The sequence below is a fragment of the Haemorhous mexicanus genome, chromosome 23, assembly GCF_027477595.1.
Source record: "Haemorhous mexicanus isolate bHaeMex1 chromosome 23, bHaeMex1.pri, whole genome shotgun sequence".
Classification (NCBI taxonomy): Eukaryota; Metazoa; Chordata; class Aves; order Passeriformes; family Fringillidae; genus Haemorhous; species Haemorhous mexicanus.
In genome coordinates, this window is record NC_082363.1 from 7,061,585 (window position 1) to 7,071,539 (window position 9,955).

A 9,955-nucleotide genomic window follows, 5' to 3' on the forward strand; every position below is an offset into this window, starting at 1 on the left:
GAGGCCGGGAAGGAGCGGCCGAGGGAGGCTGGGAAGGAGCGGCTCTTCCTCCAGATGTTCTTGGCCGGATGGGGGAAGCGTGTCCCGGGCGATGTTTCCTCCGGCCGCCGCTGGGCTCGGCTGGCTCCATCCCGGCCGTGCAGTGCGGGACAGCCGCCACCGCGGGGAGCTTCCGTCCCGCGGGATGGCAGGGCAGGAGCGGGGACCCTGCTGTCCCCTGCCCCTGGGGACAGAGCCATCCTGAGGGGTGGCAGGGCAGGAGCGGGGACCCTGCTGTCCCCTGCCCCTGGGGACAGAGCCATCCTGAGGGATGGCAGGGCAGGAGCGGGGACCCTGCTGTCCCCTGCCCCTGGGGACAGAGCCATCCTGAGGGATGGCAGGGCAGGAGCGGGGACCCTGCTGTCCCCTGCCCCTGGGGACAGAGCCCAGAGCAGTCCCTTGGCTCCCTGGGGTGGTCAGGGGGGCATGGCCAGCACCTGGCCCTGGGGAGGACCCCCGAGGGGTGCAGAGCTTGTGGGACCCCCGAGGGGGGCAGAGCCTGTGGGACCCCCGAGGGGTGCAGAGCCTGTGGGACCCCCGAGGGGGGCAGAGCCTGTAGGACCCCCGAGGGGGGCAGAGCCTGTGGGACCCCCGAGGGGGGCAGAGCCTGTGGGACCCCCGAGGGGGGCAGGATCACTCTTGGCTCCCACAGCACCCCCAGCCCTGGCCAGGCCGTGTCCCACTGCGGGGTCCTGGGGGCTGAGGGGGTGCCTGGAGCCTCGGGGCAGGGCTGGGGGGCTGGGCTGGGGCTCGTTCCCCCAGCCCCTGTCCTGCAGGCAGCTCCTTCAGGGCAGCTATTTCTGGTGCTGGGATGGGGAGGGGGAGGAAGGTGGGAGGAAGGCCCGGGGCTGGTGGGAGCTGAGGGTTATTTCTGGCTCGGCTTCGTGACCTGCCAGGCCACCCTTGGGCACTCTGCCAGTGCCCCGTGCCAGGCTCCCCCCGAGCTGTGCCCGCAGCACGTGGCCCAGGTGGCCTGGGTGCCGTGGGACGGCTGCCACACGCCCTGCGAGGTTTGTCACAAGACCGTGGGGCTGGCTGCGACCTCCTGATGTCACCCTGCAGCAGACTGGCACTGGCAATCCATGCCCTGGGAGTGCCCTAAATAGGTGAACCCTGCCCCCGAGGTGATTTTGTGTCACCCTGGAGAGAGTGACTAAGGCAAAGCAGTGTCTCTGTGGGAAAAAGGACAGTCACTGCCACCCAGGTGTGCCAAAGGCTGGCAGCTCCATGGCCTGTCCCCCTTCCCCATGGAGTGACCCCAGGAGGGAGCAGGGGGCACCAGGAGTGGTCCCGGTGCCCCCAGCCGTGGCTGTGGCACAGTCACACATTGGCTGCCACCCTGGCATGTCCCCCACCAGTTCTATATATGGGCCTGCCCTCTCCGGGCCGGTGGCGCTGGGATCTCAAGTGACACCGGGGAGGGAGGGAGGGTTTATTTTTAGTCCCTGAATGGATCTGAGCTGGAGCCGGGCTCTCTGCCCCCGGCCAGGGCACGGCATCATGTTGTGCTGGGAGGGCTCTCCTGCGCGGCTCCTCGAATGGCTCCATCCCCGCCCGGGGCTGGGGGACAGGTAGGACGGGCTTTGTCCCCTCCCCGCGTGTCCTGCTGTCCAGCTGTGCCGCTCCTCCCTGCCCAGGGCCCCGGGCAAGGGCGGGGCTGCTGGCCTGGCTGTGGGGATGCCCTGGGTGCCCTGGGCTTCGGGAACGCTCGGGAACATCAGGGAGGGGTTTAAGGTGGATTGGAGGCAAAATGGGTGGGAAAGGGGGATGTGGGGTGTGATGCTGCTGTGGGGAGAGCCCCAAACCTTCTATGCAGCTGTGGGGAGCATCCCAAAGCTCCTGTGCAGCCGTGGGGAGAGTCCCAAAGCTCCTGTGCAGCCGTGGGGAGCATCCCAAAGCTCCTGTGCAGCTGTGGGGAGCATCCTAAAGCTCCTGTGCAGCCGTGGGGAGCATCCCAAAGCTCCTGTGCAGCTGTGGGGAGCATCCCAAAGCTCCTGTGCAGCTGTGGGGAGAGTCCCAAAGCTCCTGTGCAGCTGTGGGGAGCATCCCAAAGCTCCTGTGCAGCTGTGGGGAGCATCCCAAAGCTCCTGTGCAGCCGTGCAGGGGAGCAGAGGCAGCGGGGACCAGAGGGGGTGGCAGTGGCCTCTCCCACTGCTGGCTGGGTTGTGGTCAGCACGGCCATCCCCGTTCTGCTGAAGCTGCCAGGGGCTGGAATTTCCAGCCGGGTTTGGGCTGGAAGCGGGTGAGGACGAGCAGATGGAAGGGAGGAGTTGGGAGGAAGGGTGGGGGGCACACAGCCGGCCTCCGTGTGCCCACAGCGGTGCCACCCCCTCCCTCCTGACGTGTCGCCGCTCCCCTGCCGCAGGCATGGATAACTTCGAGTACAGCATCCAGCTGAACGACCGCGAATGGGCCGAGTTCTTGCAGGCTTCCGAGGAGTGCAGCCTGGCGCCGGCCTCGCTGGCCACGGCCGAGGAGCAGTGCCTCAGTGACATTGAGCAAGGGGACGCCTCGGGACGCGACTGTCCGCTCAGCACCGACGGGGTGACCGCAGCCAGGCCGGGCAGCGAGCCAGCCCTGCCTGGCACGGCCAGCGCTGCCCCACGTGGTGACAGCGCCGGTGACACCGCCCCGCGCCGGCCGCAGCGCGGGCACCTCTGCGTGCCGGAGCTGCTGTCGGGCAGCGAGGACGAAGCGGAGCTGGGCTCTGTGGGCAGGTTCCTGTGCGACAGCGACAAGGCCAGCTGCCCGGCACCCGCTGCCATGCCCAGCGCCCAGAGGAGGCAGCCACCGCGGCCACCCGCGGCCGCCCCGGCCGGTGGCACGGCGCAGGGTGGCCCCGGGCAGGACACGGCGGTGGCAGCGGCCGGAGGCAGCCAGGCCATGGAGCCCTCCGGACCCCCCGAGCAGGGCGGGGACGCAGGAGGGGGACAAGCCCTGCTGGCACAGCCAGAAGCTCCAGCAGCCTCTGTCTCCGCGGCCGAGAAAAGCGCTGTCCCCTCGGAGCCCGGGCTGCGGGGACCCGCGGGGGACCCCCCGAGCCCTTCGCTGGGGACGGTGCCCAGGGTGGTAGCGGAGGAGGAGAAGGCGGGCACGGAGCCGAGCTCGCCGGGCGCATCCCCCAGCGTGGTGAGGCCCAAGGTGCCGGCACAGCCGAGGAAGAGCCGCAAGCAGCGCGGAGCCGGCGGCACCGATGGGGACAGGGACCCCCTGACAGCGGCACCGGGCGCCACCGCGGCCGGGAAGGCACCGCCGAGCTCCCCGGTGTCCCCGCGGAAGGGCAGAGCGAAGGACAAGGCGGCCAAGGGAGCGCTGGTGCGGCTGGGCAGCGAGGAGGCTGCGGAGAGCAAGCGGGCGCTGCCCGGCGCTGGCGAGGATGGCGGCGATGCCGCGACTGCTCCCCCCAAGCCCCGGGGCAAGGAGCCGGGGCCGCAGTCCCCGGGCAAGACAAAGGCCACCAAGGGCCCAAAGGCAGGGCAGGCCGGTGGCTTGGGCGTACGTGACAGTGTCCCAGCGGTCCCTGGCCACGGAGCCGCGGCTCCTCCAGGGGAGGCGAGCCAGGAGGTGCCGGGGAAGCCTCTCCAGCCCGGGAGCACGGCAGCGTTTGGAGGGAATGCTGCTGAGGGGGCTGGGGGAGAGCCTGCTGCTGAGACCCCTGGAGTTCCTGCTGCTGAGACCCCTGGAGTTCCTGCTGCTGAGACCCCTGGAGTCCCTGCTGCTGAGACCCCTGGAATTCCTGCTGCTGGGACCCCTGGAATTCCTGCTGCTGAGATTCCCAGGAAGCCCTCAGAGATCTTTGGAATCCCTGCTGCTGAGATCCCTGGAGTTCCTGCTGCTGAGATTCCCAGGAAACCCTCAGAGATCCCTAGAGTCCCTGCTGCTGAGACCCCTGGAATTCCTGCTGCTGGGACCCCTGGAGTTCCTGCTGCTGAGATTCCCAGGAAGCCCTCAGAGATCCCTGCACTCCCTGCAGTTCCTGCTGCTGAGATCCCCAGGAAGTCTGCAGCTGAGGTTCCCAGGAAACCCTCAGAGATCCCTGAGGTTCCTGCAGCTGGGATCCCTTGGGAGCCTGCAGCTGGGATTCCCAGGAAACCTGCACCTGAAATCCCTTGGGAGCCTGCAGCAAAGATTCCCAGGAGTCCTGCAGCAGGGATCCCCAGGAGTCCTGCCATTGAGATCCCCAGGAGTGCAGCAGTTGGGATCCCCAGGATCCCTGCCATTGAGATCCCCAGGATCCCTGCAGCTGAGCTCCCTAGGATCCCTGCCATTGAGATCCCCAGGATCCCTGCAGCTGAGCTCCCCAGGATCCCTGCCATTGAGATCCCCAGGATCCCTGCAGCTGAGCTCCCCAGGATCCCTGCCATTGAGATCCCATGTGAGCCTGCAGCTGGGATCCCCTGGGAAGCTGCAGCTGAGCTGCCCAGGGCCGTGAGCCCCCTGTGCTTTGCTGATGGGGCCTCTGGCAAGCCCAACTCCCTGGATGTGACCTGGCCCGAGATGTACGAGTACCTGTTCTGTGATTCCCAGGAGGAGGAGGAGCTGGGCAGCTCCCTGGAGGGGCGGAAGTCGCCCTTGCAGAGGGAAATCTCCTGGCCCGAACTGTACGAGTACTTCTTCACCGAGCCAGAAGGAAGCAGGAAAAAAGGCAAAGCTAAAGACAGGAAAAGAAAGAAGTTCAGAGGCTTGGACCGCCCTGGGCTGCACAAGGAGGCTCCCAGCTCTGCTCCAGACAAGGACACCGTGGTTATCTCAGTCCCTGATGTGTATGAACACTTCTTCCCAGAGCCAGCCCCCAACAGGATGGGCTGGAGAGGGATTTTCTCCCTGGCTCCGGCCTCAGAGGTGAAGAAAGCTGTGGGGGCTTTGAGGTCCCTGCTGCAGAGGCAGGGGCAGCTGGCAGGAGGCCAAGCCCCAACCTCCCAGGCCCTGGTGCCCAGAAGATCCGGAGAGGAGCTCGCCCTGGTCCCGCTGGGAGGAGCCCAGGTGTGGCCAGAAGATGAGGACAGGGCCCTGGCACTGAGAGGTAAATCCTGTTGTCCCCTGTAGGGACATGTCCCAGGCTGTGTCACGCTGGCTCTCCCTTGGGATGCTCCCTCTGTCCCTCAGGTTGTCCCTTGGGATGTTCCTCTCTCTGTCCCCGTGCCTAGCCAGTGCTCCTGGCCAGGTCCCCCAGCATGGACGGGGAATGTGGGACTGTAAAACCCACCCTGAGCAGAAAAACACCCTCTGGGAACCTCAGAGGTCACCTGAGCATTGCCTGTTCCTGGGGGCAGGTGAGAGAAGTGGGAATGAAGGGGAGGTTTGATCCACCAGGACAGGCAGGGCTTTGTCTTTGAGCTTAAGTGATGCTCAGAGCCTCAGAGTTAATCCTAAACCCAAACACTGAGGGAGCCATCCCAAGGGGAGCCTCAACGTGGAGCTTCCAGTCTGTTTGCATGGAGAAAAACCCCTTTGAGGTGGTCACAGCTAATTAATAAGCCAGCTTTAATTAAAAGCCTGATCAAATGAATAGGAGCAAAAAGAGCCTGACCTCAAGCTGTTCCAGGCTGGATCAGGGAATGCAGAGCACTCAGGGATGTCTCCATCCCTGGAGGGGGCAGGGTGGGGTGGGATGCCCTGAGGGATGCTGAGCACTCTCAGATGTTGTCCTAGAGCTGGGTGTGCCTGGGGACACTGGTGACAGGAAGGGGACCTTGCCTGTGTCCCCAGGAATTGCTGTGTCCCAAATCTGCTCCCCAGACCCAACTGCAGCCACCACAGAGAGCTGGGGACATCTGCAGTGAGGCAGCCTGGGGTGGCCTTAGCAAATCTGTCCTTGGGGTTTTTAACAAAGTGTAGAACTGAGGGGGGTGACAAATGTGTCACTGTCCCTTGGGAACACACAGAGCCCTCTGATGTCCCCCCTGGTGCCAAAAGACCTTCAGGGATGATTTCCCAGGGATTTGCTGTGGCAGAGGGAGGGGAGGGGGGGCAGAGGGGGTGGCACAGAGCCCCCAGACCTCGTGCTCCTCTCGTGGCAGGAGCAGCAGAGGAGCCCCGGGTGCTGAGCCACAAGGACATGTGCCTGGTCTTCTGTGCCTTTGCCTCCTGGGCCGTGAAGACATCTGACCTGCAGGCTCCGGATGCCTGGAAGACCAGTACGTACAGTGCCCGCCTGCTCGGGGCTGGGGAGGGCTCTGGGGGCCTTGGGCAGGGAGGAAAACTGGGATATTTACACCTGCAGCTGCCTGTGGGGAAGTGCAGCCTTTTCCTGGTGCTCCAAAGTTGTTTCCGTGCCTTCTCTCTCCTCTGATCTCGATTGCTGCTCATGTCTTTTGGGCTTTCCCCACAAAGCAGCTGCTGGCTGGAGCTGAGCTGGCTCCACAGCCTTGGTCCTGCTCCATCCAGCCCCTGACAGGGCTCAGCTTGTCAGGACTTCCCTAGGACCTGCAGTGAGCAGGTTTAGGTTCCCTCATCCCAGCAGGAACAAAATTCCCAACACAACTGGCCTCGCAGCAAGGCCAAGCCTGCCTGGGGTATTTCGTCCATGGCCAAAGTTGAGATTAAACCTTCATCCAGCACCAGAATTCCTGTGTTTTTCTGAGTGCTCGAAGGTTTAATCTTCTCTCCAAAGAGGAAGTTTAATCTTCTCCCCATCATCCTCCTGCACTGAGTCCTGCAATTCCCTGGAGCTCCATGGGATCCTCTCCTCTCCAAGCCCAGCTCTTGGGAGCTGGTGAGGAGAGAGGACACTGAGGAAACAGAAATTCGCAGAATCCCCCAGGAGTGGGGATGGCTGGATGAGCAGGGCTCAGGGAGAGCAGCATTCCCAATCCCTGCCCTGGCTGCAGCCTGGAGAACCCTTGCAGAGCAGCATTCCTCTGCAGAGCCCCTTCCATGGGAAGAAATGCCAGGATCGAGGCTTCCTGCTGCTCTTCCAGGCGAGGAATGTTCCCTGCTAAGGTCAGCAGGAAGCCGACACCGCGGGCTGGGAATAGCTCCTGAGCTAAGGCTGCTCTCTGCCATCACCCCCAGCAGCTCCTGGCCTGCTCCCCATCCTGCTGGGATTTTGGGATGGAGGAGGTGGCCCCGAGAAAGGTGTGGAAAGGGGGATAAGCTCCTCGTGCCCCGGGGTGGGATAACCGGGAGAGGAGGGAGGCAGGAGCGGCTCCACAGCCCGGAGCAGCCCCTCTCTCTGGGCATTTGGGCTCCTAACAAGCTGAGTTTATGTTCCTCTAGCTCATAAATCAAAACCCAGTCTGAGTTTAAAGTGTGGGGTCTAAAAACACGGCTTGGATTCCTGGTTTTGCTTGGGAATCAAGGGAAAGTAATGTCCCTTATAAACCAAATGAAAAACTTTGGGTGCCAGGGCAGAGCAGAGCTTGGTTTGTGTTTCACCCCCATTTGTTATTTCTTGTGTCCTTACATCTTTTGATTTGGAGCTTTGGATATTTTCTGCTTTTGGCTGGGACTAGAAAATCCCCAGAAAATCCCCCAAATGGGATTTTTCTTAGCATCCTCCTGGTGCAAACAGAAGCAGGAAATGAAGGTGCTGTCCTGAAGCCCTGGTGGGGTTTTCCTTGTGTGTCTTCCTCTCATCCAAGATCAAATCTCCACCTGCACCTGTGACTCCAGCCAATCCATGGAATCCCCACCTGGATCTGGGTATCCACCCCCTGCATTAAATCTCCCCCTGGATCTCTGTATCCAAGCAGTGCCCACCACCCAGGGACCCCACTGAGCATCCCCCCTAAACCAGCCCTTTTTGGGGCGGTGGTGTCACCCCAGCTCTGCCCTGGGTGTGCCCAGTCAGGCTGTGGGCAGCTGGGAACGCTCCGGGAGCAGATTCCGGGCGGTGGGAATGCAAAGCACGGGCAGGAGGGGGCAGGGAAGGGAGAGGAGCGACCCCCGCGTGTCCCCCGGGCAGTCTGGGACCCCCACGGCCGGGAGGAGCCCCCGGAGTCACTGTGGGAATGTCCTGGGCTCTTTTCCAGTGTTCCTGGCAAGCTTTGGCACCCTCTCGGCCATTCGCTACTTCCGAAGGCAGGTCAGGGAAGGGCACCCCCGGACTTAACCCCTGCCGCGCCGGAGCCGCTGCCCGGGGCCGGGACTTTGCTCTGGACAGTGGGAAAAGCCTGGAACCAGCCCCAAGAGCTTCCCCGGCCCCGGGACTTTGCTCTGGACAGTGGGAGAAGCCTGGAACCAGCCCCAAGAGCTTCCCCGGCCCCATCCGCGACGGGACAGGATGGCACAGGGAGCGGGAGCCTCCCGGGGACGGGAACTGACGGTAGGACAGGACAGGACAGGGGCTGGCAGTGCCAGCTGGTCCCTCCTCCCCGCTGGAGTCACCTGGTGGCACAGGAAGGCACGGAGGTGGCGCAGGGACGCACGGAGGAAGCAGGGAAGTGCTTCATCCCGACAAAAGAGCCGGGATATCTCTGAAGGAGCTTTGGGAAGAGCTTGGGCTGGGCAGCAGCCCCCGGGGGATGCAGGGGTCGCTGCCAAGCGCTCCCATGACCGCTCCGATCACTCCAGGAGGATCAAATCCTCTCGGGTTTCACTCCGAGAAGTCCCAGCTCGGGGATGAGGTTTCTGCCGCACGTGGCCGCCGCAGCCCCGGCTGGGTCTGTCCCTGGGGACAGCTGCGGCAGGGACACGTCCCCATCCCGCAGCAGAGGACGGGCAGGGGTCACCCGGGGGAAGGGACAGCCGGGGAGGGCAGCAGGGACAGGGGCTGAGCTCAGGAGGTGTCAGGAGAAGGGACAGGAGGATGTTGGAGGGGAGGGAGAAGGAGGTGGGCAGGTTTGGCTGTGCCAAGCAGCAGGAAAGGCTCTGGATATTTGATTTATTTCCTTTTGTGCCTCCCGTCCTAGAGAGGCAAAGCTGGCTGGGGGAGATGTGGGGTGAGGGGAGCGTGGGTGGAAGCTGTGGAATGGAAAGTGGGGGGAAAATGAAATGGTTCAGTTCCCCCTCTCCCCAGTGCCTCCCTCAGCACCCCAGGGCAATATTCATCCAGGAGGAATTTCCTCCCCTCACCAGCCTGGTGACAGCACCAGTGAGGGACTGAGATCCACGGGGGCTCTGCCCTGTGTTGGTGAGGTGACAGCAGGGAGGGGAGGTCTCTTTCCTTGTGCTGAAGGCTTTGAGGGCTGCAGGGGTGGGCTGGAGGCCGTGGGTGACTGCTGAGAGGAGGGCACAGCGAGATCTGGGACAGGGAGTTAGGGCTGGACAGGCTCTGCATGGCCTGGAGCAGCTCAACACCCACTGAGAGGGCTTCTGTGGAGGAGGAGAGCAGATGGAACGTGCTGGAAGCTTCTAATAAAGTTCTATCTCATTTACTACTTCTGTGTCCATCCCTCTGTCTGTGGGGAGCCCTTAAGGGAGCCCTGGGCTTTGCAGGAGGATAAATCAAAGTGTGTGTGGAGCCAGAGCTGCAGGAGCTGAGGGGTTTGGAGCCCTGGGCACATGGGGCAGTGTCCCCTGTGTCCCTGTTCCTGCCCCTCTGAGGCAGGCCTGGCTGCCACGTGGCACCAGCAGGGTCCCTCCTGGGTCCCCCCTGGCTCAGGAGCTCTGGGCTCCCCTGAACAGATCATGGGCAGCAGGCACTGCCTCCATCCTCTCTGCTCCCCATCCCTCTGCAACCAGGAACTCCCAGAGCTGCTGGGCTGGAAGCCACTGGGCTTAGCCCTGGCCCAAGTGACTGATGGCTGTCCCAGGGATTGAGGTTCCACTGAACCTGGGGGGTTTCTGGCCAAAACCCTTCACTGAGGACACTCGTGGTGCAGGGACAGGAAGGGGACAGGGCTGTGTGCTGGGGTCTGGGGGCTGCTGGATCTGCCCCAGGCCAGCCCCTGGCTCTGGGGACCTGCCCTGCTCCAGAGGGGAGGCCCTTGGGGTGGGGACAGTGACTCCTGAGCTGCTCCAGCAGGGAGCCCCC

At 63.6% G+C, this 9,955-nt stretch overlaps 1 protein-coding gene across 1 annotated transcript; it reads left to right on the forward strand.

The window, feature by feature from the left end:
- The first annotated feature begins 1,475 nt into the window (after nucleotides 1-1,475).
- PERM1 (PPARGC1 and ESRR induced regulator, muscle 1) lies at nucleotides 1,476-9,357 on the forward strand. Its single transcript, XM_059866699.1, has 4 exons — nucleotides 1,476-1,610; nucleotides 2,405-5,062; nucleotides 6,060-6,176; nucleotides 8,013-9,357. The coding sequence occupies exons 2-4, from the start codon at nucleotides 2,407-2,409 to the stop codon at nucleotides 8,090-8,092; spliced, it is 2,853 nt and encodes a 950-aa protein (XP_059722682.1). The 5' UTR covers nucleotides 1,476-1,610; nucleotides 2,405-2,406; the 3' UTR covers nucleotides 8,093-9,357.
- Nucleotides 9,358-9,955: the final 598 nt, after the last annotated feature.

What these genes read in the sequence shown, in the direction of transcription:
- PERM1 (XM_059866699.1), top strand. Translation starts at nt 2,407, where the DNA reads ATGGATAACTTCGAGTACAGCATCCAGCTGAACGACCGCGAATGGGCC. An exon ending in CAGGGCCCTGGCACTGAGAG is followed by an intron (nt 5,063 to 6,059) that starts GTAAATCCTGTT and finishes CTCTCGTGGCAG; the next exon opens with GAGCAGCAGAGGAGCCCCGG. An exon ending in TCCGGATGCCTGGAAGACCA is followed by an intron (nt 6,177 to 8,012) that starts GTACGTACAGTG and finishes GCTCTTTTCCAG; the next exon opens with TGTTCCTGGCAAGCTTTGGC.